Below are 24056 nucleotides of genomic sequence, written 5' to 3'. Positions count from 1 at the left end.
GAGTACAGTTTGGAGATGACTTTTTTTACTAAGCTCTTCCAAACTATACACGATCAGTATGCAAAATTCGTGTATAGTTTGGAGTCACAGATTTACAAACGGGCACTACAAAATATACACGAGCAGTTTCCTATGGGTGCGTTCTGGCCATGTATAAAACGGAAAGACGCGACGTGACGAGCGGACCCGAGCGCCCACCTTGACGGTGTCGCAGTCCTGCACGCGCACGATGAGCGAGCGGTGCCAGTCGCCCTCGAACACGCTGCTGCAGTAGTGGCCGACGCGCACGGCGCCCAGCGCCAGCGAGCGGTCCTTGCCCTCGCCGTGCGTGTAGTACCTCCTGCGGACACCGACGGAAACCGATTTATAGAAACGATCACCTCGGTTATTTTTAATTTTTTTTATTAGGAAAACCAACAGCAATACAAATAATGAAACCTAAAATTATGTATCTGCTTAGCCATTTCAATGCAATCGCACATGGAAGTCAAGATGCAAATAGACTAGACGCTGTGTAACAGACATTTAAAGAATTTACAAGTGAAAACTTAATAGTCAACAGTACTTTTAAGCGTCGCTGGAGTGGGAGTTGGAAAAGTCTGAATTGAATAATTTATTTATAGTAGTGGGTTTGGTTCGAAATAATTCTAGGTCACTATTATTTTTTGATATATCGTTAAAAAATTTACTCGGACGAATAAAAAAAGAGTTGAGGCGATAATTTTTATTAACTCTGGGAATTGCTAGCGGCTGAGTACGTCCTACTGGTAGTTTTCGCGGAACCCAGATGTCTATTTTTTCTAATAGAGCTGGACAGTCGACATCGCCACTTACAATTTTCAACAGATAAAAAATATCGGATACTTGCCTACTTACTATTGCAGGAAACACACAGAACTTCGTTAACTAAATCGCAAGAATAGCTCACTCGCTCTGCCCCGGCACGAGGCAGGGCAGGGAGGCCGTGAGTGCGCACTCACGTCATCTCGTCCATCATGTCGCCCATGGCGTCGTAGCCGTCGCCGAGGCGCAGCAGCCAGAAGTGCGAGGGCGAGTAGACCTCGCCCAGCATGACGCCGACGTTGGCGCCCGGCGCCAGCGCGCCCAGCGGCGCCGCCGGGATGCTCTCCATGAAGTGCATGCAGTCCTGCGGGAACACGTCCGGGTCCTGCGTCGAGCACACGAACAACCGTTTACACTTCCTGCAAAACTGGCCCATAGTGGCCCTACTCGCAAACAAAACTTTAACGTGTAAAAAGCAACGTCCCGATTACAAGACCTCAAGCTACCGAGACGTGTGATCTAGCTCTACAGAACGCTTTAGAGTAAAAAAATCAATGTTAACATTTGCCTAGTTTTCATCTCGTTAGTAAAATATATAATTAATTAGGTAATGGTAACGATAATTTCATTCCATTAAAAAGGAATTAATTAGCCAGTCGAGTAAATAACGTCATGCCATCAACTAATAGTTCCAAGAAAACAACTTTCTTGTAAAAAACAGTACGTCAGCAGGAGGAGCGTTGGCCGATCGTACCTGAACCTATAGAATATTTTAGTTTTCTTCGCGAAGGTATTAAAAAATTGTCTAGTCAACGTCGTCAACAATATGGTGTAATTTAGCTACAATATTTTTTTTACAATGGGTGAAAGATTTTTTGAGCAAATAAATAATTTGAAGAATACGCGCGCTTACGTCACTCATTAGGCAGGATTCACATTGACCAGCGCAGCGTCCGTTCGGCCAAAAATGCGGTGGAATGCGCGCGTATCCCCTGGAATCCGCTCGAAGCCCACCGGCTACCACACATCCGTCCGGATTGAAATGTTAGTTAATCAGTTGTAACCAATTACGACTCTAAGAACTGTTAATAAAATACTATTTTCGGCCGTGTAAGTGCGCTCCGACGCGCGCCGGTCAATGGGTATCGTCCCTCACTAGTTTGTGAATGCCTTTTGGATTAAACATCCCAGGAGAGTACGCCTGGCGTGTTTTGTTTTCGATGCATTCTCGAGGAGATGAACAAGCCTGCCTGAACTACGAAGCGATACGATACGTAGTAAATAGAAGTCGGCTGTCAATATGAAAATTGGCCAAGTGTGTGTCGTACCACGCGCAGTGTAGGGTTCCGTAGTTGTCCGTCGTTACCACAATATATTTTAGAAGCAAGCAATTTCTTCATCTAAAGTCACTTTTAATATTTTATTCTGAGGAATTTTTATTAGTTAAGAAATTTTATAATACACGAGTTAAACGACTATTACTCTTAAACTAACTTATCTATCTTGACTGTTATAGTTTTCCTTGAAAGTTTATAAAAAGCAACAGTTTAGGCCTAGAACAGACGGTGAAACGCAACTGCAACGAAACTGCAACTACTAGTTACTTTTGAGTTGCATCTAAGTTTCTGCCATAGCGTCTGTTGAGAGACCACACATGACGCGACCAGTTTGAAACTTTCAGTTTCAGTTTCATTCATCAGAATCATCAGAAAGTTGCAGTTTCGTAGCAGTTGCGTTTCACCGTCTGTTCTGGGCCTTAGTTTTTAGAGGGGGGGGGGGTGACACTCACAAAGTCGATACCCGGCAGCGCGTCGTCGGGGTCGACTTGCTCAGGCGCGGCGGGCGCGTAGCGAGCCACGCTGAGCGGCACGTGGCGGCGCGGCGGCGCGGGCGCGGCGCTCAGCAGCCAGCCGTCGCCGGCGCGCGACACGTGCACGCCGCCCACGCCCACCGCCAGCGCCGCCACCGACGTCAGCCCGAAGCGCTCGAACTCCAGCTCGCGCTTGTACCGCTGCCTGCAATACGTGTTCACAGTTGACACCACCGATCGATACACGTACTTTCTCCCGTACATTTTGTATGGTAATACACCACTACATTTTTATCACCGAAAAATTTTTAACAGGTTATGTAGAAACGTGTGAAAAATGTAATTCTTCGCACCCCTTGCCCCACCGTTACCGTGACCGCTACCGTGGTCCGGGATAGTGGGGCCGCCGGGGACTAGGGGCCGTTTTATTGTGTGTACAACCATTCAGGAGGGTTTTGCCCTAATCGCCACGCTTGGCAGGCGGGTTGGCGACCGCAGTTTTTTGTTTGGTTTCGCACGCAGACGCTGCTGCCCGTCTGGTGCTACAGGGGTTTTGTCGCCTCTTACGACACGCCTCCTGTCGGCGGTGAGGAAAAGTATTCTTTTACGGCCGTCCCCACACGGCACGATTTGAGTTCTAATAAGTGTTCATTATCTTGCGTAAATAGTTCTAGAGACGCGTGTGTCCATAAATTACCAATTTTAGGATGAAATTTTGGGTAACTTTATTTAACTTTTTTTGCATAAATAGGATTAGTATCAATAACTCATTACAACTTAAATTTAAGCCCGCTGAACCGTTTACTACCCGAAAAGTAAATACACAGCGCGGAGCTTGTCTAATGGAAAGTTTTGAGTATAGTAGTGGTCCCATGGGATTACCTCCCATGGTGTGTAATGATGGGGAATTGTGTCATCCTTCAATACCATCGGATCAAAACAATACCCAAATAGTTTCGCAATTGGTGGATGCGGCACAAGTAACGACAGACATTCTACCCACGCTTAGCGAAAATAAATCAGCTGAGCGCCAGCGTTCTATCAGTGAATTAACGGTAGCCGAGCTTGAGACCGATGTTTTAACTACCAAACCGGTCGCCCCGATCGCTACGCACGGCTTATCTATGCAGCGGGACAGTACGAAATCATTTGCCGAAACGGCGCAGGAAGGAGAATGGAAACCACAATGTAAAGATGATAAGTGGGTTCTCGTACAGAAAAAAAGGTTACGAAACCGTTTTTTATCTAATCGTGGAAATGCAGTTGAATCTGATTCTAACTTCAAAGCGGCGGACATTAAGGTACCTATCTACATTTACAATGTCTCTAAGGAGGTCTCGACAAGTGATATACAAAAATATATTGAGAAAAAGTCAAATATATCAGTTACACTGGAAAAAATGAACATGAAGTCCATGAAACAATACGATGGTTATAAAGTTTTCGTGCCGAGGCAAAATATTGATATTTTCTTGCAAGATAACTTCTGGCCTAACGGAATAGCTTACCGTCGATTCGTGAATTTTGGAGTAAAACGAAAGAAAAATGAGAACTTATCGTTACGTGAGGATAATTGAACTCTTAAGAAATGAAAAATATGAGCATTATTAGTAATTTCATTAGCTACAATTGTAAAAACGTCAAGACATCAGTTGTTGAAATCAGAAAGTTATGTGAACAGGCGGATATAGTGTGCCTTCAGGAGACCTGGTTACTACCCTACGAGATCTCCTTTTTAGGGGAAATACACCCTGAGTTCAGCTACACTGGATCGTCTGCGGTGGATCTGTCGTCAGGCGTACTACGCGGGCGGCCCTACGGCGGTGTTGCGATATTGTGGCGTAAGTCGCTATTCAGCATGGTGTCAGTGATCCCATCAGATAGTGATCGCATAGTTGCGATAAAAGTGTCAACAAGTGAGCGTACGTTTGTGGTTAGTAGCATATATATGCCTACGGATAGTGCGGAGAACTTTCCCGTTTTTACTAAATGTCTAGGCTCGTTATGTGCATTGGTGGAAAGCAGTGAAATAGAATGTGTTTATCTCCTTGGCGACTTTAATGCCCACTATCCAGAGACTTTCGGTAAGGAAATGTTATCTTTTTGTGATGAACAAAGTTGGATTTGTGCGGACTATAGATATCTAAATATTAACTCGGACTGTTTTACGTTCATAAGCGAAGCGCATAATTGTAGACGCTGGTTAGACCACTGCCTTGTAACTAGCTCAGCCTGGAACACAATAACAGATGTCCGTATTGACTATGGGGTGTACTCATCAGATCACTTCCCATTAATTGTCCAGTGCAACTTAGATGTAATTAGGTCTAAAGTAAGTGTTGGTAAGGATTTATGTAGTAAGGTTTTATGGGGCAATAGGGATTCAGACCAAATAAATCAATATAAAATGTTATGTCAAAATAAATTACGTAATATTGATTTTCCCACCGAGTTTAGTAATTGTGCTGATCATATGTGCGACAGTCATGAACATAAAGACATTTTAAATAAGTTATATTTGAAAATAATTAATGTTCTATCAGAGTCTGCAATCTTGACTTTTAAAGGACAGGGTAATTTATATAAAAGGAAAGTGGTAGGTTGGAACCTGCATGTCAGTGAAGCACACGCAGAGGCACGGCGATGTTTTGATTTATGGGTACTTTATGGGAAACCAGTGTCAGGTCAAATCTACGAATTAATGTATGAGACACGTAAAATATTTAAGTCAAAGTTGCAATGGTGTGTCAAAAATGAAAATCAAATTAAAATGAATATTATAGCCTCACAACATAGAAAGAAAGATTTTAAAAAGTTTTGGAAAAGCACTCAACGACTGTGCACAAAGCCGAGCCTACCTGTTAGTGTAAATAATGTCAGCGATAGTAAAAGCATAGCTAATAATTTCAGGGACCATTTTAGAGTCAAAGCTAATGTTAGTACTAATAGAATTGAGTCTGGGAGGGGGGTGCTCGACGGTGGGTCTGGTCGGACACTGGTGTATTTCTCAGCCCGTGAAGTGGGGAATATCATTAAACGCAGTACTCGCGGAAAATCGCCTGGTCATGACAGCCTCAGCGTTGAGCATTTACAGCATGCAGGTGTCCACCTCCCGCGTGTGCTTAGTATGTTTTATAACCTTTGTATCAGACATGCCTTTTTGCCCCCGGATTTAATGAAAACTGTTGTGGTGCCGATTGTAAAAAATAAGACCGGTGATGTGTCGGATATCAACAATTACAGACCCATATCATTGGCCACGATAACTGCAAAGGTGCTTGACGGGCTCCTTGACCAAAAACTGGGTAAATTTATACAATTACATGATGCGCAATTTGGCTTTAGGGCCGGGCTCTCGACGGAAAGTGCAATTTTTGCCCTCAAGGAGACCGTCAGGTACTACACAAACAGGAAGACGCCAGTTTACGGTTGTTTTCTAGACTTATCGAAGGCTTTTGATATGGTTTCTTATGAAATCCTATGGGAGAAGCTGGAAACTACTGGTTTGCCTAGGGAGCTTGTTGATATCTTTAGATATTGGTATGAACGGCAGGAAAACTGTGTAAAATGGGCAGGAGAGACATCTGACATGTATCGGTTAGAATGTGGAGTGAGGCAGGGGGGGTTAACCTCTCCTAAGCTTTTTTGCCTGTATATTAATGAATTAATCGTCGGGCTCAGTAGCATGCATGCGGGATGTTCCATAGATGGTCAAATGATCAATAACATTAGTTACGCAGATGACATGGCGCTGCTGAGCCCGTCGGTTGGTTCATTGAGAGAAATGCTGCGTGTCTGCGAACGCTACGCTAAAACACATGGGCTCAAGTACAACTGTAAGAAAAGCGAGATCGTGGTGTTTGCGGCTCGTGGTGTTTCCATAAGACCTGTACCTCCAATCCGGTTAAATGGTGAGCAATTGAACATAGTGCCCACGTTTAAATACTTAGGCCATGTGGTCACTAGCGATTTGAAAGATGACAGTGATATGGGAAGAGAACGCAGGGCGTTGTCGATACGGGGTAATATGCTGGCCCGCAGGTTTGCGCGTTGTACAAGTGAGGTAAAAATAGCATTGTTTAAGTCGTACTGTCAGTCCTTCTACACGAGCGGCCTGTGGGTTAGCTATACACAAAAGACCTTCAACGCTCTGCGTGTTCTTTATAATAATATGTTCCGGGTGCTGCTGGGACTGCCGAGATTCTGTAGTGCGTCTGGTATGTTTGCCGACGCTCACGTAAACGGGTTCCAAGCCGTGATGAGAAACAAAATCACATCCATCAAAAACCGAATGCTCGACAGTCCCAACAGTATTCTAATGGTTTTGGCGGGGAGGTGGGACAGTGTCTTGATAAGACATTGGATCACCGCTCTAATAAACCAGGAGCAAATATATATAAATAATTAATAATGTCAAATATTACTACTAACATTAGATGTAAGAACATTGTTACTAACATAATTGGATCTTTGTAATCTGAATAAATGAAAATTTATTATATTATTTATTATTACCCAGAATTATTTTTTTCGGTGATATAAATTTAGTGGTGTATAAGCGAAGTGACGTCAGTATTTTGTCAACTCAAACTACTTTCTTCGATTACATGCAACCGAAAATCTGAATTTACAGGTAATTTAAAATTATTTCTATATGTCACATACCTACCGTAAAATGCTGCAACTTTGCCAAGTAAGCGCAAATTTGCCTAATTTTTTCCAATCTTTATATCTCAGTCTGCTTAATTTTTTATTTCTTTCTACCATTTGGTAGTAAATTTACATTAGTATGGCAACACATTTTTATTTTTTCATCTATGGTAACTATATGGATTTATCTGTCAGTAGCGCAGAAATTGAGAGTGTGTTCGCGAGAAATTTTACGGTGTCTCAAAACTTTTGCGGTTTTGACATCAAAAAATAGTGTTTTCGTGCTGTGATAACGTCTCAGGGTAAGAAAATATGTTCTTTTTGCTGTATGGTTTTATATTTCGATAAAATCTCATGGTTTTATCAAATGTTCTCACTAGGCAATGTTGGGCAGTGTTTTGAAAACTCAAGTGACACATCTTTGCCTGGGTCTAGGGTTGTCAAATATTATAATCAGAATTGATTACTTAAATTATCCTGTAATAAATAATAATAAGCAAATGTGATTATTTCGCTATAAGATTAACCATGTAAAAGTTTGGTTGTTTGTTTGCTTGTTTTTTTTGTATATTTATTAGTAATCGTAATTACAAAATTACGAATAGAACGAAGTCCCGGGCAAATCTAGTTGGTTAGGCTACTTACCTAAAATAAGCAACTTTTTTTTTGCTTATGCAAATATAGTTTGTTTTTCATTAATATCTACATGGTTTAATGATATAAATAAATTCTTATACCTAGACCCAATCCAAAGATGAACTAATTAAAACAAAAGTAATTCTATTAATGTCGTCCGTTGTGACGGCTACTGTCTTTTTTGTATGAATCTACCGTTACCGATAACGGTTCGTTGAATATAGGAACCGGGCATAAGTAATAATAATAATAAACCTTAATTTTATTTCAGTTACTCATACGAAAATGGGGAACGACAAACATAGAAAAAGAAGAAAACCAGGAGCTCGTAAATATTCTGATTATTCTCAGGAAACATTAGAAGTTGCTGCAGACCTAGTGCGTGATAAAGTTATTTCGTCGTATGAAGCGGAAAAGCAATTTGGTATACCACGACGGACCATAGTAAATCGCAGTAAGAAATTACACTCGAAAGATTTTGGTCGACCGACCGAATTGTCCATAGATGAAGAAGCCCACATCGCCGACGTTGTGAATCTTTCTGCACAATTTGGAAGTCCGTTGACCATGCTAGACTTGCGCATTGTAGTACATAACTACCTAACAAAAAACGGCAAACTTCACCTTTTTAAGGGCAAAATGCCCGGTGAACGGTGGGCACGGGCATTTTTAGATCGTCACCATTTTTCAAATAGAGCTGCACAAAATATAAAAAGAAATCGTGCCGCAAAAACGGTAGACGAATTAAACCAATATTTTGAAAATCTGGAGGAGTCGCTAAAAGATATCCCTCCTACAAACATACTTAATTTCGACGAGACAAATTTGACCGACGATCCAGGATCACGAAAATGTATATTTAAAAGAGGCACTAAACACCCAGAAAGGGTTCTTAACGCGAGCAAAAGCTCAGTATCCGTAATGTTCAGCGGAAGTGCAGACGGTCAATGCCTACCGCCCTACGTTGTATACAAGGCTGACCATTTATGGACTAGATGGTCCGAAAATGGTCCAAAAAATTGTCGATATAACAGAACTAAATCAGGATGGTTTGACATGGTCTGCTTTGACGACTGGTTCAAATATATAGTTTTGCCATGGGCAAACTCTCTAGATGGACCAAAACTTATCATCGGCGATAACTTGGCATCACACCTAAGCGTCGAGACAATACAAATATGTCAAAGTCAAAACATCAGATTTGTTTTTCTTCCAACGAATGCAACACATCTTACTCAACCGTTAGATGTCGCATTTTTTGGACCCATGAAACGTCACTGGCGTGAAATTTTAACTAATTACAAAGCTACATACGGCAGCGCAAATACTATTAACAAATGCCATTTTCCACAATTATTAGACGAACTCATGACCAAAATAGATATGACAAAAGAGACAAATTTACGCAAAGGATTTGAAGGATGTGGAATATACCCTTTCAATCCATCAAGAGTGACAAAAAGGTTACCAACGGTGCAAGAAGAAGACATTCGTCAATTTGATGCAAGCCTTCTAGAGTATTTACAGAGAAATAGACGATCGCAACCAATAAAAACAGGTCAAAACAGCAGACTAACAGTAACACCAGGCAAGTCTATATCTACTGAGGAGGCAGAAGAGCTAGCTAAAGCCAAGCTTATAAAGAAAAATCCAAAACAAAAAGAGAAAAAAGACACAAGTTTACCAGGACCATCGAAAATAATATCTGTAAAGAATAAAAAAAACAAGCAGACCGGAAAAATGCACAAAAAAACAATTTCACAACCAATCAGTGACAATAAAATAGATAAATGCTCCCAATCTTCTGGTTTGCCATTGATGATCAAAAATCCTAACAGTCTCAGTAGGCTTTGTACTAATGCTATTAACATTTATTTGCAACCGTTAGCGTCAGATTCCTTCAAAATCGTGCATTGCCTAAAAGATTTACCAAAAGGTTCCGAAATGAACTTTCTATTTTGTGATGATACACCAGAATGCCTACAATTAAATACAGATAGCATACCAAAAAATGATCTAGAACTACAAAAAAAGTCCTCAATTAAGAAAAAACCTTCGAAGATAATAATTACGTCGAAACCTTCGAATATAATAATTACGTCTAATAAAGTTATCAAAGAAGCTTCTCCTGAAAATAATATGCCATTGCGAGATAAAGATACCCAGATAAATACAAAAAAAAGAAGACAAGCCAATATTTCTCAACTGCAGTCATCCAAAAATAAAAGAAAAAGGAAACGCGTATATGATAGCGAGTCAAGCTCAACGTCAGAAACATCTTTTCGAGCTGCAGATGACTCAGATTGTGAAGATTTTGACAATTATATTCAAACATATTTACAAGAACAAGAAGACCAAGAAAATATATGCCCTTTTGGCCTGAGCAACATTGAATTTCATGAAGAGGATCCTCTAGGGTTTGACAAAAACAGTTGGGTAATAGTCAAATTCGCTTCAAAAAAAAGTGTTAAGCACTTTATCGGAAAGATTTTATTTATTAATAATAAAATTCCTACTGTAAAATTTGCGAGAAAAGTTAAAAATTCGAAGTGTAATAAGGGAACAGTCTTCACTTACCCTAACATTGATGATGTATGTGCTGTACAAGATTTAAATGACATTATTACAGTATTACCTGACCCCCAAATCACCCGACGAGGACAATTCATATTTAATTTAAGTCTCGAGAAATATAACATACAGTGATATTAATTATTATAATATATTTACGAGTCTGTAATACCAGTAGATACTCGTATGTAGGATTGTATTCTGTTAACTACTCAGTATTAGCATAGTGTTCGTTTTTGTAACACCTGCAATTAAGTTCCTATTGATATTAGTTTAAAGTCGGTATTATAGAATTTTTCAATGAGTATTACTAAAAATTAGGATTCCAAAGATTTGTTCCTAAACTAATTTGAAGTGCCTACACACGGCTTTAAGACAGAAGATTATTTTTATTTTATATACCTACCTACCTACCGTCGCCAAATAATAATTATTTATAAGAGGTACTGTTTGTTTTTTATTCTCATTAAAGAATATTGAAGTATATCTTATGTGTATTTTTGGCACAACCCTATATCCAACTACTTTTGTGTATGGGAATTCTGCAGTACCTGCTACAACTTTGCCTGTCACTTGCTAAAAAAAAACTATTACATTTATGACTGGCATTTGACTATTAGAAACAAGAACGGTCTTTTGTGATAAACAGAAAACAATAACTACACGATTAATAAATAACCTACAGAGATATTCTTCTAGGCAAAGTTGTGTCCTTGAGATTCAACATTGCCTACGATTTTGTACGCCTGTAATACGAAAAATTTACTTGATTTAAGAAAATTTGGCGCTTATTTGGCATTACATAAAGTCTGTTTTCGTACTTAAACATTTTAAAATGTATAAAAATTATTACGTTCAATGATATTAAGAAAAAACGTCAAAATCCAGGCAAAGTTGCAGCATTTTACGGTACCTCTATTTTGTAACATCACTATAAATTGTAATATTACATGCAATAAATGTTTTGAATTAATTGAACCAGAATGAAGTGTCTTTTTACAAAAGTTGTGATTTCGAATTATTGGGGAATGGTGTCAAATCTATTTCCAATCTACGCACGCCGCGTTGCGCAACAGCGTGAGCGATGGAGGTGTGTGGCTTTAACACGATACCGGTCGAGTGAGTTCACATCGTTTGGTGGATCTCAAAATGACCTCTCTAATGTTAATTGGAAACCTTTAGGACAAATTGTAGGGCATAAAACTGGTTCCTGTGCGCCATATAAAGTTTTGGTATTTTGTAACCGGTTTTTACTATGGCGCGCGGAAAATGGTTCTATGCCGTAATGAAGAATGTTCACTAATTCTGTTTTTTAGCTTTCTGTATTCTCTGTTAAAAATAAAAAATACATGTGAAAGAATTATTTCGATACGTCAATTAGTTTCCAAGATATTGGGTTTTAATATGTATAATAAGTTTGTATTTACAAAAAAACATGTATTTAAGTATGTTTATATCCGTTTTCTAGTGAGCGGACACTGTGAATGTACGTCACGCGGGGTCACGTGACCGTCGGCGGGACTCAATATTTAAGCGAACTTTGAATGCCTATAAAATCATAACTACTGGGTATTTTTGAATGAAATAAAAACTAATGTATTTGTAAATGTAAAAGCCTAACTGTAACATAGGTTTCAAGTGATTTTGCATACCTAGTAACATTCTCAATTTTGATTCTTCATATGAAAAAATATTATAATGTGAAACCGTCTCTACTCTACACATTACATTATAACTTTATTGTATTAAATCAATTACATTTTACCTGTATAATGCAATCAGATCAGTACACCAAACACCTTCAGGGTGTTCTTCCACCAGATCTCTTATTTCCTTTTTTAATTCTTCTAACAACGCTGCTTTACTGCCTGTACCTAAAAAGAGTTCATAGACAAGAAAATAAATAAATGACAACAAAATAAGGAAATCTAGTGTTCAAAAATTTTTATTTTATTATTGTTTAAATTATGTAAAGCAATACGTACTTGATGAGGTCCGTCTCCCAGAGTCATCATCCCCTTTGGATGAGGCAATCCCCGAGTCATATTTGTCACTGCTCAAGTGCTGAGAACTATTGTAAAAAGGTAATCTTTTCTTCAGGAACTTTTGTAAAGCACTTTGGGAAGAGTTTAGATCTTGTAATCTCTCTTCTGCACTATTATCTTGCGATTTCTCTTTATTGCTAGCTATTGACTCTTGGCTTAGAGCTTGATCTTGAATGTTGAGTTTATTAATTGATTTATGTAATGGTATATTCCCAGATTCAGGTGTATAATTTTTGTTAGTTGCAGTGTTTGTAGTAAGTTTTGGAGTAGTTGTATTGTATTGTTTGTTCTTTGGAGGAGGTATAAATGTGCTGGCTATTAAGTTTTTGGTTGATTTATTGATTATTTGTTCCGGAATACTTCTTCTTTTTTCTTTGCTAAAAAATAATGTTGTTTAAGTGATAAAAAGTGTACACAGGCAATAAATTGGTGAAATCATGAGGTGTCTAAAAATGTACCAAATTAAAAAGTATTAAGTTGAAATATGCAGGAAATATTTTTAACTTACAATTTCACATTTGTTGATGGCTTTTGTCTCTGAACAAACTTATCAATATGCTTCAGCGCGTCAGGAACTATTAATGTTAATACAGGATTGTTCTGTGGCCCTTGAAACTGAAAATTAAAGTTATTTTTTTAAATAATATTTAACTTAATATGTAATTTAATTTCCTAGTGATTTCGACTCACTTACTATGTCAAATAATGTCTACGCTAGAACAAATCCATTGTTTATTTTATGTAAACAATCTAACATCCGATTATTCCAGAATGAAAATTAAATCACTCACCACAAAGCAATCACTGAAACGTTCTCGTAGAAACGTGACGGGGTCGCGGTAGCCGTACTTGGCGAGCGGCACCGGCACGCCCATCATGTTGCGGTAGTCGCGCAGCAGCGCGCGCACGTCCACCTGCGTGGGGCTGGACACCACCAGCGACCGCAGCACGCTCTTCAGCTCCTGCAGCTCTGTATCCATGCTCGCCGGCTGGCTTCCACCTGCCGACCACGGAACACGCTCGGAAATCAAGAAAAATGACAAGAACGACTGTCCAAAACATTTCTAACATTGTATTTGCACAGATACCTATAGTTTTCTAAACCGCATGAAATTAATGCCACACTTGCAGGTAGGTATTGAAACAAAAACATAAAATAAAAAAAAAAAAAATAAAAACATTTACCTAATTTTACCATAAATACATGTGACATTACTTACGGTTGAATTTGAACGCTTGACTAGATATTTTTGATTCTAGTTACTTGATGTACTTACATTAAATGAACAGATAAACCTTCCTTTCAGTGAAATTCAGCAAAATTTTATCAAACAACCGTCTTCACAAAAACAATTTTGCAAAACTTGCCAAACTCGATGACACAGACTAATTAATGCCACAGTCTGTCAAATAGTGATGTGTAATTTAAATATTTGATATTCAATTGCTAATTGTATCATAACGATTTAATCGTAATATGACCAATATCCGATACCAAGTCATCATTGATTGTGGGGATTGTCCACTGATATCTGATAGGCCACATAATCAGCTGGAGGATGTCTGTTTTAGAATTAAGATACTAACATTAGCCTAACTTTTTTTACTAACATTTAAAAGGATCTCAGTTATCTGAAATAAATGCTTTTTATTTATAGGTCTTTGAGTGAGGCCACTGTGAGGAGTGCAATCCCTTTTTGTACACTTTTTGCTGATTTAACCCTTTAAGAATATGTGGGCAAGGTGTCGGAAGCATGGAGGTATTTATTAGCAGTTTAGAAACATGCTGTATAAAAAATTATCAACGATGCAACAGGGGTGAAATAGTGTAGTTCTTGTATAAAACTAACCGGTTTTGTGAATGTAGTGTACAAGATGCTGTGATGAGAGCATTCGATATTATTTTTTTCTTGGCTTTCGCGGTTTGCGTTATTCGATATTTATCGATATCGATGGCGCGTTAAAATATGAAATTTCATTTTGACATTAGTTATGTCACTTTGTGACTTTGACACAAAGTTGGTGTTTTGTGGTGGTGTGGTGAAAAATAATTCGATCGAATACGAATTACGTAAGGAAAATTTATAACTTGAAACAAGAAGCAATGTCTTTCTTTTTGAAACGCACCGCAGGTGCAGCAGCTACTTTTGGACGCACTGTACTCAATAACTCGAAACCTGCACTTGTTCAACGCGTAGCCACTAAAACAGATCAAGCGGCTCCGCAGGTGGAGACCAGGCCCACTGTAGCCAAAGTGGACCCACTCCAGAAGACTCAGTTGATTGATTTTGGCAAATATATTGCAGAATGTTTACCTAAGTTTGTACAAAAGGTACAAATTACTGCAGGTAATGAATTGGAGGTGTTAGTCGCTCCCGAGGCGGTTTTACCAGTGTTGTCGTTCCTCAAAGATCATCACAGCGCGCAGTTTGTTAACCTCGTGGACATTGCAGGCGTGGACGTGCCAACTAGGCCAAACCGCTTCGAAATTGTTTACAATTTGTTATCCCTACGCTACAATTCAAGAATCAGAGTAAAGACCTATACCGACGAACTGACGCCAGTCGATTCCGCTTGCGACATTTTTAAGGCTGCCAATTGGTACGAAAGAGAAATTTGGGACATGTATGGGGTGTTCTTTGCCAACCACCCTGATTTGAGGAGGATTTTGACTGACTATGGCTTTGAGGGCCACCCATTCAGGAAGGACTTCCCTCTAAGTGGCTATGTGGAGGTCCGTTATGATGATGAACAGAAGCGTGTGGTGGTGGAGCCCCTAGAGTTGGCTCAGGAGTTCAGACGATTCGAGCTCAGTGCACCGTGGGAGCAGTTCCCTAATTTCAGAGCCAATCCCACTGCTGAAGAAGTTACCAACCCTGGCGATGACAAACCACAGCAATAAATAAATTATTCTCAATCAATAGTGTACAGAAAAATTGTTTAAAGATTAAATCATTTAGAAATAAAATTTAACTTTGATTCAACTAACTGCTTTCATAACCAACCCAATTAGATTTTTGCCTGAAATATTTTAAATTGTTGTTCTTGAACACTGATCAATCTACCACAGTACAGTCAGCGTCAAATAGTTCGTCAGACCCAAAGTGGCCAAAAAGTTGACAACACAACCTTATTCAAATTATAATAAAGATGTTGTTGCAAACTTATTGGCTACTTTGGGTGTCACGATTTTTTTTGAAGCTGACTGTACTTAGAATATTCTACTATCACCTGACTTGGTGCAGTGCAGTTGTCCCTTTTGTAGTTGGGGGACAAAAGGGACTGCACCTATGACTCATCTAATTAGTAGAAAAGAAAATGTCAATCAAATACATATCAGAGGTGGAATTGTGTAATTCAATCGTAATCATTTGACAGTTCATAACGTACGATAAAGTCAGTTAAACAAAGCGTTTGACAGAATAATCGTACGTTATGAACTGTCAAATGATTAAGATTGCTTTACACAATTCCACCTCAGATGGGAAATATCATTTGACTATGAGTTTGTAAAAACGACGGGTGCAGGTAAAATCCGCTTTGTGGGTTCTTAAAATTCAAATTATAAAAAAGAGGGTAGACAAAATGAATGAGCCAGTACATTTGAACAATATATTGATCGGCAGTCTACCGGCGGTAGCGGTAGCGCTTGAAGTGGAACCACAGCTGGAAGATGTTGTTGTGGAAGTGGCAGCGGAAGCCGCGCTTGTACGAGTACTCCCACTCGCGGTTGACGATCTTGAAGGCGATGTCCTCGTAGGGCGGCCCGGCGTGGAAGCGCAGCACGGCGAAGTCGGGGTTCTCGGGGCATGCTTTCTGAAATTCAAATAAACGTTTCAAATGAGTAATTTATCTCTTTCATTCATTTCAATTTAAAAATTAGTTTAGAGCAGCCTTTCCCAAGGGGGCGAAAACGCCCCCTTGTGTGCGCGGTAGGCCTAAAGGGGGGCGGCGCCGGTAAGAGACCCAGAAAAAAATCTGGCTGTTGTGTAGAGACTTGCGAGGCGGTTTGTAATTTCATCTGAAGGACTCTTAGACATCGACTGAGCACTCGCCTCTCGACTAAAAATGGGGACGCTTAAAAATAATTTATTCGCAAAGTGGGCAGTAGACAAAATAAGTTTGGGAACCCCTGGTCTAGAGCATTGGCAGCTATGTTGTGGATTAAAAAAAAACTATATCTTACTATACACAAAAGCATTCAGACTAGATAAATGTGACTTACGAGTGAGAACTCGGGCGTGGCGCTCTTGTCGATGAGGTCGGGGTAGAAGATGTTGAACTTGTAGCCCTGCACGATCTTGGGCGGCGGGTTGTCCATGTCGTAGTGCGTCTGGTTGTACTTGTTCCACTCGAAGCCCGTGTGCACTCTGTAGGTGAACAAACGTTTTTAATTAAAATACAGACTCCACAATATAGCCTCGATAGCACTGGGAAATCATAGAAATGAGCGGGGCTTTTTAAAATCAGAGAGAAGTCCATATATGCTTCTAAATAAAAAAGACTAGATTTAGGCCTGGTTCACATTAACCGCGCAGTTTCTGGGTCATTCTCATTAGCGAGGCACCGTGCGGTTACGGTTTGAATCAAATGTACGGGAACTGCTAGAAACCGTGCGATTAACCGTGCTGTCTGCACCAGGCCTTAAGAGTTAACTATAGTGCAAATACAAACTTGAATGTAGAGACAAACTTGACCTTCACTGGTTGGATTTTTATTGGCGGTCAAGCTGTAGATCCTGGCTACACAGAAGTTGCAGCAGTGGGAAAGAGGTGGAGACGATAGTCCCGATAGAATGCAAATACTATACCTGTTGTTACTAAGAAGGCTCAAGGTTACCCAAAGGGCGATGGAGCGGGCTATGCTTGGAGTTTCCCTGCGTGATCGAATCAGAAATGAGGAGATTCACAGGAGAACCAAAGTGACCGATATAGATCGCAGAATTGCTAAAATCAAGTGGCGTGGGCTGGGCACATAGCTCGTAGACGATGGCCGTTGCCGTTAGGGCAGAAAAGTTCTCGAGTGGCGACCACGGGCTGGAAGACGTAGCGTGGGCAGGCCTCCTACTAGGTGGACTGACGATCTGGTAAAGGTCGCGGGAAGAGCCTGGATGCGGGCAGCGCAGGACCGTGCATTGTGGAAAACCTTGGATGAGGCCTTTGTCCAGCAGTAGACGTCATTTGGCTGAAACGAACTATACCTGTTGAAGTAGCGCGGCTTGCGTGGGCGGTACTTGTCGGCCCACAGGCAGGGCGCGTCGGGCAGCGCTTGCTCGCCGGCGAAGGGCGCGTGGTCCGGCGCCGCGCCGCCGCCCGCCGCCAGCGCCCGCGCCGCCAGCCGCTCCAGCGCCGCCGTGCTGCTGCCCTCGCCCGCTGGCGAGCTCGCCTGCAACATAACACTTGTCAATGCTGTTCAAGCTCATAATTGCCATTTTGAACTTTATTGTTTAACAGTAAAGTTCAAATGGCCGTGACTTTTTAGTGATACCTACCGTGCGGTATTACACTATTACAATCCCACAGCTGAAGAAGTTACCAACCCTGGCGATGACAAACCACAGCAATAAATAAATTTTTAGTGATACCTACCGTGCGGTATTACACTCGCAGTGATGATTATAGGATTATTGTACCTATAAAATAAACGTGTCTCATACGTAAATCGGTTGACAAAAGTCGAGTTCTTCCGACTAACAGACGTGATCCATCCAAGTGAGTTACCGACTAGCCTCTTGCACACACAACTCACACACAGTCGTTGTCGCTTTGTGCCAGATTAGATTACCTTGCATTAAACACTGTCAGTCTGCATGAAAATATCATGTCGCGCTTTCACCCCGTCCCAAGCACACAACATAAAAAATAAAAAAAACTCAACAATTTTATCTGTGCACTCACCATAGCGGCGAGTGGGGGCGGCGCGCGCGCAGCCTGCGCGCTGGCGGCGTGCGCGTGCAGCGCGTGGCGCAGGAAGCTCACGCGCTGCTCGTCGTCCGCCACGTCCGTCAGAATCGTCGCGGGCTCGAGCGCCGCCGGCGACAGCAGCGCGGGCGAGTAGCGGCCGCTGCGGTACAGCGCCACGCACGCCGCGCTGTCGTCCTCCGAGTCGGAGCCGTCGTCGTCGGGCGCGGTCGATGCTGCCGGCTCGGCCTTCTCCTCCTCCTTCGGCTCCGCGTCGGGGGTGTCGGACGTTCTGGAAATTGTTTTAAATAAATAAATAAAATAAAAGGTATTTATTTCAGGCATAGCCCATAAAAGTGTTAGTAACAAAGGTCTTATAAACTATGGTTAGTAAATCACACAGTAACCTTAACACAATTAACGAACGACAATTTGGTGTCTTTAGTAAGATGGACGCGTGTCCAGTGCTGCATGATGGCACTGTCCACGTCCAACCTCGCCGCGACACTCTGCAGGAGGCTGTTGGAGCTGCCACGCACACGGTGGATCAGGGACGCAGTGCGCTTTCTTAAAATGGCAGCAAAGCTATCTACTCGAGCTTCTGCCAGCATCCCTGATGCACTGCAGTATCGTTTTAAACGGTGTTACCAGGACCGGACCGTGAGTTTGGGGGGCCCTGGGCTAATACTACTTAGGGGCCCTACTATCACATTATCGTCTATTTTTTACTTTGACTTGACTTAGCTAGCTAGGGGCCCCTTGAATCCACGGGGCCCTGGGCTGAAGCCCAAAAAGCCATATGGTAGATCCGGCCCTGGGTGTTACAGTTTTTAAAAATTCTGAAGCTCAGATGAAAAGACTTAGCTAAGTTGAAATGAAGTGGAGAAAGAAGACCTCCACTTCGCCTCTGGACGCATATTTCCCAGTGGTTGTGGCGGGGCTGCGGGGATGGAAGGCACATTAACGTGCTAAGTACAAAGGACACTCACTGCGGCTGCGGCTGGCGGGCGGCGTCGGCGGCGGAGGCGGGCCCGGCGTCGGCGGCGGCGGGCGGCTGCACGCCCTGCTCCTGCTTGAGCAGCTGCAGCTTGCGGCGCAGGTTGCTGGTGCCGGTCGCGGGACATGCAGTATGATTGTGGACTCACTGCGGCTGCGGCTGGCGGGCGGCGTCGGCTGCGGAGGCGGGCCCGGCGTCGGCGGCGGCGGGCGGCTGCACGCCCTGCTCCTGCTTGAGCAGCTGCAGCTTGCGGCGCAGGTTGCTCTGGTGCCGGTCGCGGGACATGCAGTATGATTGTGGACTCACTGCGGCTGCGGCTGGCGGGCGGCGTCGGCTGCGGAGGCGGGCCCGGCGTCGGCGGCGGCGGGCGGCTGCACGCCCTGCTCCTGCTTGAGCAGCTGCAGCTTGCGGCGCAGGTTGCTCTGGTGCCGGTCGCGGGACATGCAGTATGATTGTGGACTCACTGCGGCTGCGGCTGGCGGGCGGCGTCGGCTGCGGAGGCGGGCCCGGCGTCGGCGGCGGCGGGCGGCTGCACGCCCTGCTCCTGCTTGAGCAGCTGCAGCTTGCGGCGCAGGTTGCTGGTGCCGGTCGCGGGACATGCAGTATGATTGTGGACTCACTGCGGCTGCGGCTGGCGGGCGGCGTCGGCTGCGGAGGCGGGCCCGGCGTCGGCGGCGGCGGGCGGCTGCACGCCCTGCTCCTGCTTGAGCAGCTGCAGCTTGCGGCGCAGGTTGCTGGTGCCGGTCGCGGGACATGCAGTATGATTGTGGACTCACTGCGGCTGCGGCTGGCGGGCGGCGTCGGCGGCGGAGGCGGGCCCGGCGTCGGCGGCGGCGGGCGGCTGCACGCCCTGCTCCTGCTTGAGCAGCTGCAGCTTGCGGCGCAGGTTGCTCTGGTGCCGGTCGCGCAGCCGCGCGCGAGACATGTGCGCTGCAGAGAAATGTTAACATTATATGACACAACTGGCTGAAGGGTGGAAGGAAACTTGACTACAGTGGAGCAGTTCTTGGCTTGCATCTCACGTGGTACTTAATGTGCATTTTTTTCAATTCTTTTATTGGAAACTGTTTTCAGATGCGATAGTCTACATTAGTTTTATTTCAAAAAAAATTACGCAAATAAATAACCCATAGATGCACACAAAACGAAGCAAAAAACTACTTTAGTCCCTATCTTCTTCTTCTTAGTCGGGCACTCTTGTCAGAGTGGTCGTGGTTGCGCTGACGAGGTACACGGTGGGGTGATGTTATCTCCGAGGGTAGCTCTCCTGGCGATGTGCTTCCATTTCTGACGGTAGTCCCTATCACCTCGTTAATAAGAATTTTGTTCAAATTGTATTTCGCGTAAGTACTGACCCTTGAGCTGGCTGAGCAGGCTCTCCCAGTAGCCGACGTCGACGCCGTCGCGGCGGCCGCTGATCTTCTGCTCGATCTGCGTCTGCAGCGCCTCCAGCTGCGCGCCCGTCTTGCCCTTGAAGATCTGCACACACATATTAATTAAATATTAACGAGAACCTACCTTCTACTTCTGCCCCTAGAGGCTAGAATGAGTGAACAGTTCGGGTTCTAATTGAGTCCAAAATTTATACCATGTCATGTGCGTGAAATATTAGTATACACTACAGCAAGTTTTTGCAAGCAGGCACCTGCATGAGCTCTATGCGTAAACTTTCATTATTTTGGATCAGCGTCATATCTACCCTGCGGGATAGGATTGCCCTAGTGCTCCGTACTCGCCTTTAAATGAGAGGAATGTGACCTCCGGGTACTCTAAAATGTTATTACGTCACGCATCCACGCTAGTCTGGACTGAGAGCTCACCTGCGTGACGTCATCGGCCACTGCCTGGTGCACGCCGTCGCGGCGCGCGTCGGGCGCGGCCAGGCGCCGCAGCTTGGCCAGCTCGTCCAGCACGATGGTGCGCACGTCCTCCCAGTAGCCCTGGTTGTCCGCGCTCTCCAGCTCCTGGTACACCTGCAGCAGAAGAGACCACATCAGTCGCGGCCAAACAAACCTAGACTTTGAACGCACTCTTAGCCTTTAAAGTAGTCGCCAGCGCGTGTTTTGCCGTACACAATCATTAAAAACATGTCAACTAACAAAATTGTCTATAAAAAACATTATTGCGCAAAAAACACGCGCTGGAGACCCGGCTTTACGTTGTCAAAAATAAAAGTAGTAATAAGTTTTGTATGGTTACCTTGATGTCCTCGAGAAGATCTTCGAGGTCCTGCGCCTGTAGCCCGTTGAGGTAAGTGTAGGGCTCGTGCATCTCCAGTGCGTCCACGCACTCCTCCGAGCTCACGTACCACGCCAGCAGGTCGATTGGCTTGGCTGAAGACAGGATAAAGGGTTACTGGTTTAAAACCGAACTTTTTGTAAAAAAATAAATTAAAAAAAACTTTTGTACGAGCACGATCGTACATCCTGCTGCACCGTCAGCATCGACCGCCGGGCGACCCATGAACCCTCAGCGTGCGCCGTCGGCACTCTACACCGACGGCACACTAACTTATAGATGTAAATGTGTACAAACAATAAACCATGTATAAATAGCATAACATAATACCAATAAATCAGATATCAACCGTCCGTCGTTGTGTCTCATTTCCCACCGCTGCGGCCAAGACACCCTTAGCCGTCGCTATGATCAGTCCGGTGAGTCTGCCGGGCTGGCAGCGGGTCCCCGCCGCCTACCTGCCGTCCTAACGCTGCTGCCCTGGGCGACCTGGGCACAGCTTCCTTCCTATCAAACCCTTATTATGTCTAAGTATCTATTGTTAGGCAGGGCTAGGGCTCTAGGGACTTAGTGTCTTAGGGAATAGGGACTCTAGGCTCACTAGGGAGTTAGTTTCCTTCCTGACCGCATATCCCGGGCACGGGAGCGGTGCTTTACAACCACTGCCTCCCGCCCGTACAACTTTTATCCCCCCACTCTCTACTATTGTCCCCCTCTTTCACCCCCAAATTTTTTTTGCAAGATATATTCATTATCATCACTGTGCTAGGGTCCAGCAGCCTCACCTCTCTGGTCGCGGATGCGGATCTGCGAGCGCAGGCGCGCCTGGTGCAGGTGGAAGGCGTCCTCGTGGCGCGCCCAGCTGCTGAACTGCGCCGCCTCGCGCGCGCGCGCCGCCGCCGCCGCCTCCGCCTCGCGCGCCGCGCGCTCTGCCTCGCGCTCTAGGCGACGTTGCTTTACCTGGCCACAGCAGATTTGCCTTAGTTAGCTTGTCACTATACATTCATTTGGCTACAGCAATAAATTGAAAATCACTTCAAATGTGAATGAAAAGCAATATCTTTATTTTGGTTTCTCTTTAATTTATTTACACAAACAGCACAAATAGATAGTTTAGAATAGTACCCTGAAATTACAACAGCAAATGCCCAATATTTGAAACCTCTTGAAAAAGCTAGCTAAAAAGAAAGATCAAATATTACCAGAATGGCTACTTACTTTTTCCAATTCAATCTTGTTCTCCATCTGTTTCTGCCTGTTTAAAGCTTCCAGCTCGTCCCTGGAGACTGTCTTGACCCCTTCTTTGGCAAGTTTCTTAGTCCAGACAAATGTATTGGTCAGTGCCGAGTCCCCAAATGGGTTGTCCTGGTTGGTATAACATTGATATTCATTGTCCCAACCCATTCTCTCACGTCTCTTGCGCTCTTTTTCTTGCTTTTCCTTAAGGCGACGAGCCCTAAAATTATGTTATAATATGTAGAATTTAAAATGTTTATCATGAAAAACAAATCATGTTACATAAGAATTATTGTAAGTATAAAAAAACAACGATCATTAATAGGCAAAGATCAATCTTACCTCTTCTCTTCTGGAGTCTCATTAGCTTTCATCAACTCTTTCTGTTTTTGTTTCTCTTCCTTCAGACGCTGCCTTTCGGCTTCCAGCCTTTGCAGGAGTTTCAATTCCTCTTCATCTGTGTCACTACTCGAACTACTGCTAGAAGATGATTCCCTTTTCTTCTTCTTTTTACTTTTCTTCTTGGACTTTTTGTCTTTTTTCTTTTTGTCACGACTGGAAGATCTATGTTTAGTTCTGGCTGGAGAGTGAGATTTTGACCGTCTATCTTTACTCCTCGTCCTATGGTCACGGTGCCGATCTATTGATCTATTTTCAGACCGATCGCGATGCCTCATCACTTCGTACCTTGAAGACCTACAACAGTTTGTAGTTCAAGTCAACCTTGTGTAAACATATTTGGTATTGGGTTATAATTAATAACAAGTATATTAAAACATACTTACATGATGTACAAAGCTCACGGTAACGATAAACAAAATATGTATATGGATTTATATTTACAGTAAACCTATTTCACAATAATTGCTATCAAAAATAAGGGCAAGTTTGGAGGTGTCCCCATATGTTTCCTTCACAATATACGATGTTATACTAAACTACGTAATATCTGTGTTTGAGCTACGAATCATTATTATCTTTATTTCTTTATAATTATAACGATTCAGGAAATAAGTAAGACGGAAATCGTAAATTGCAAATGAAATCACGAAATCACCAACCAAACAAACACCATCACCAAAATTGACAGTGACAATGAAATGACACTTGCTCGCCATGCCACAGATTATTGAATAGTAGGGAGAGGCTCAAAATTTTATTCACCCCATTTCTTGTCCTCAAGCCACCCA

The 24056-nt window shown here is 43.0% G+C and overlaps 3 protein-coding genes across 3 annotated transcripts; 1 reads left to right on the top strand and 2 right to left on the bottom strand.

The window, feature by feature from the left end:
* Positions 1-105: 105 nt before the first annotated feature.
* On the bottom strand, positions 106-13864 carry LOC135080288 (uncharacterized). The gene is made up of 8 exons (XM_063974974.1): positions 13773-13864; positions 13287-13495; positions 13004-13110; positions 12436-12872; positions 12216-12324; positions 2573-2798; positions 981-1168; positions 106-340 (listed from the first exon to the last, which is right to left on the bottom strand). Exons 2-8 carry the CDS (start codon positions 13473-13475, stop codon positions 106-108), a joined length of 1491 nt encoding a protein of 496 aa, XP_063831044.1. The 5' UTR covers positions 13476-13495; positions 13773-13864.
* Positions 13865-14502: 638 nt separating this feature from the next.
* LOC135079769 (NADH dehydrogenase [ubiquinone] iron-sulfur protein 3, mitochondrial) lies at positions 14503-15463 on the top strand. The gene has a single exon (XM_063974372.1). It carries the CDS (start codon positions 14600-14602, stop codon positions 15395-15397), a length of 798 nt encoding a protein of 265 aa, XP_063830442.1. The 5' UTR covers positions 14503-14599; the 3' UTR covers positions 15398-15463.
* Positions 15464-15969: 506 nt separating this feature from the next.
* On the bottom strand, positions 15970-23973 carry LOC135080286 (splicing factor Cactin). The gene is given in 17 exon segments (XM_063974973.1): positions 15970-16196; positions 16198-16311; positions 16721-16865; positions 17696-17880; positions 18393-18687; positions 19541-19654; positions 19699-19812; positions 19857-19970; positions 20013-20126; positions 20169-20322; positions 20748-20871; positions 21213-21365; positions 21592-21725; positions 22416-22590; positions 22849-23086; positions 23209-23562; positions 23652-23973. Coding segments are annotated over 17 exon segments (2673 nt in total). The 5' UTR covers positions 23654-23973; the 3' UTR covers positions 15970-16052.
* Between the last annotated feature and the right edge of the window lie 83 nt (positions 23974-24056).

Source organism: Ostrinia nubilalis, chromosome 17, assembly GCF_963855985.1.
Source record: "Ostrinia nubilalis chromosome 17, ilOstNubi1.1, whole genome shotgun sequence".
Classification (NCBI taxonomy): domain Eukaryota; kingdom Metazoa; phylum Arthropoda; class Insecta; order Lepidoptera; family Crambidae; genus Ostrinia; species Ostrinia nubilalis.
This window is presented reverse-complemented; position numbering and strand designations above follow the sequence as displayed.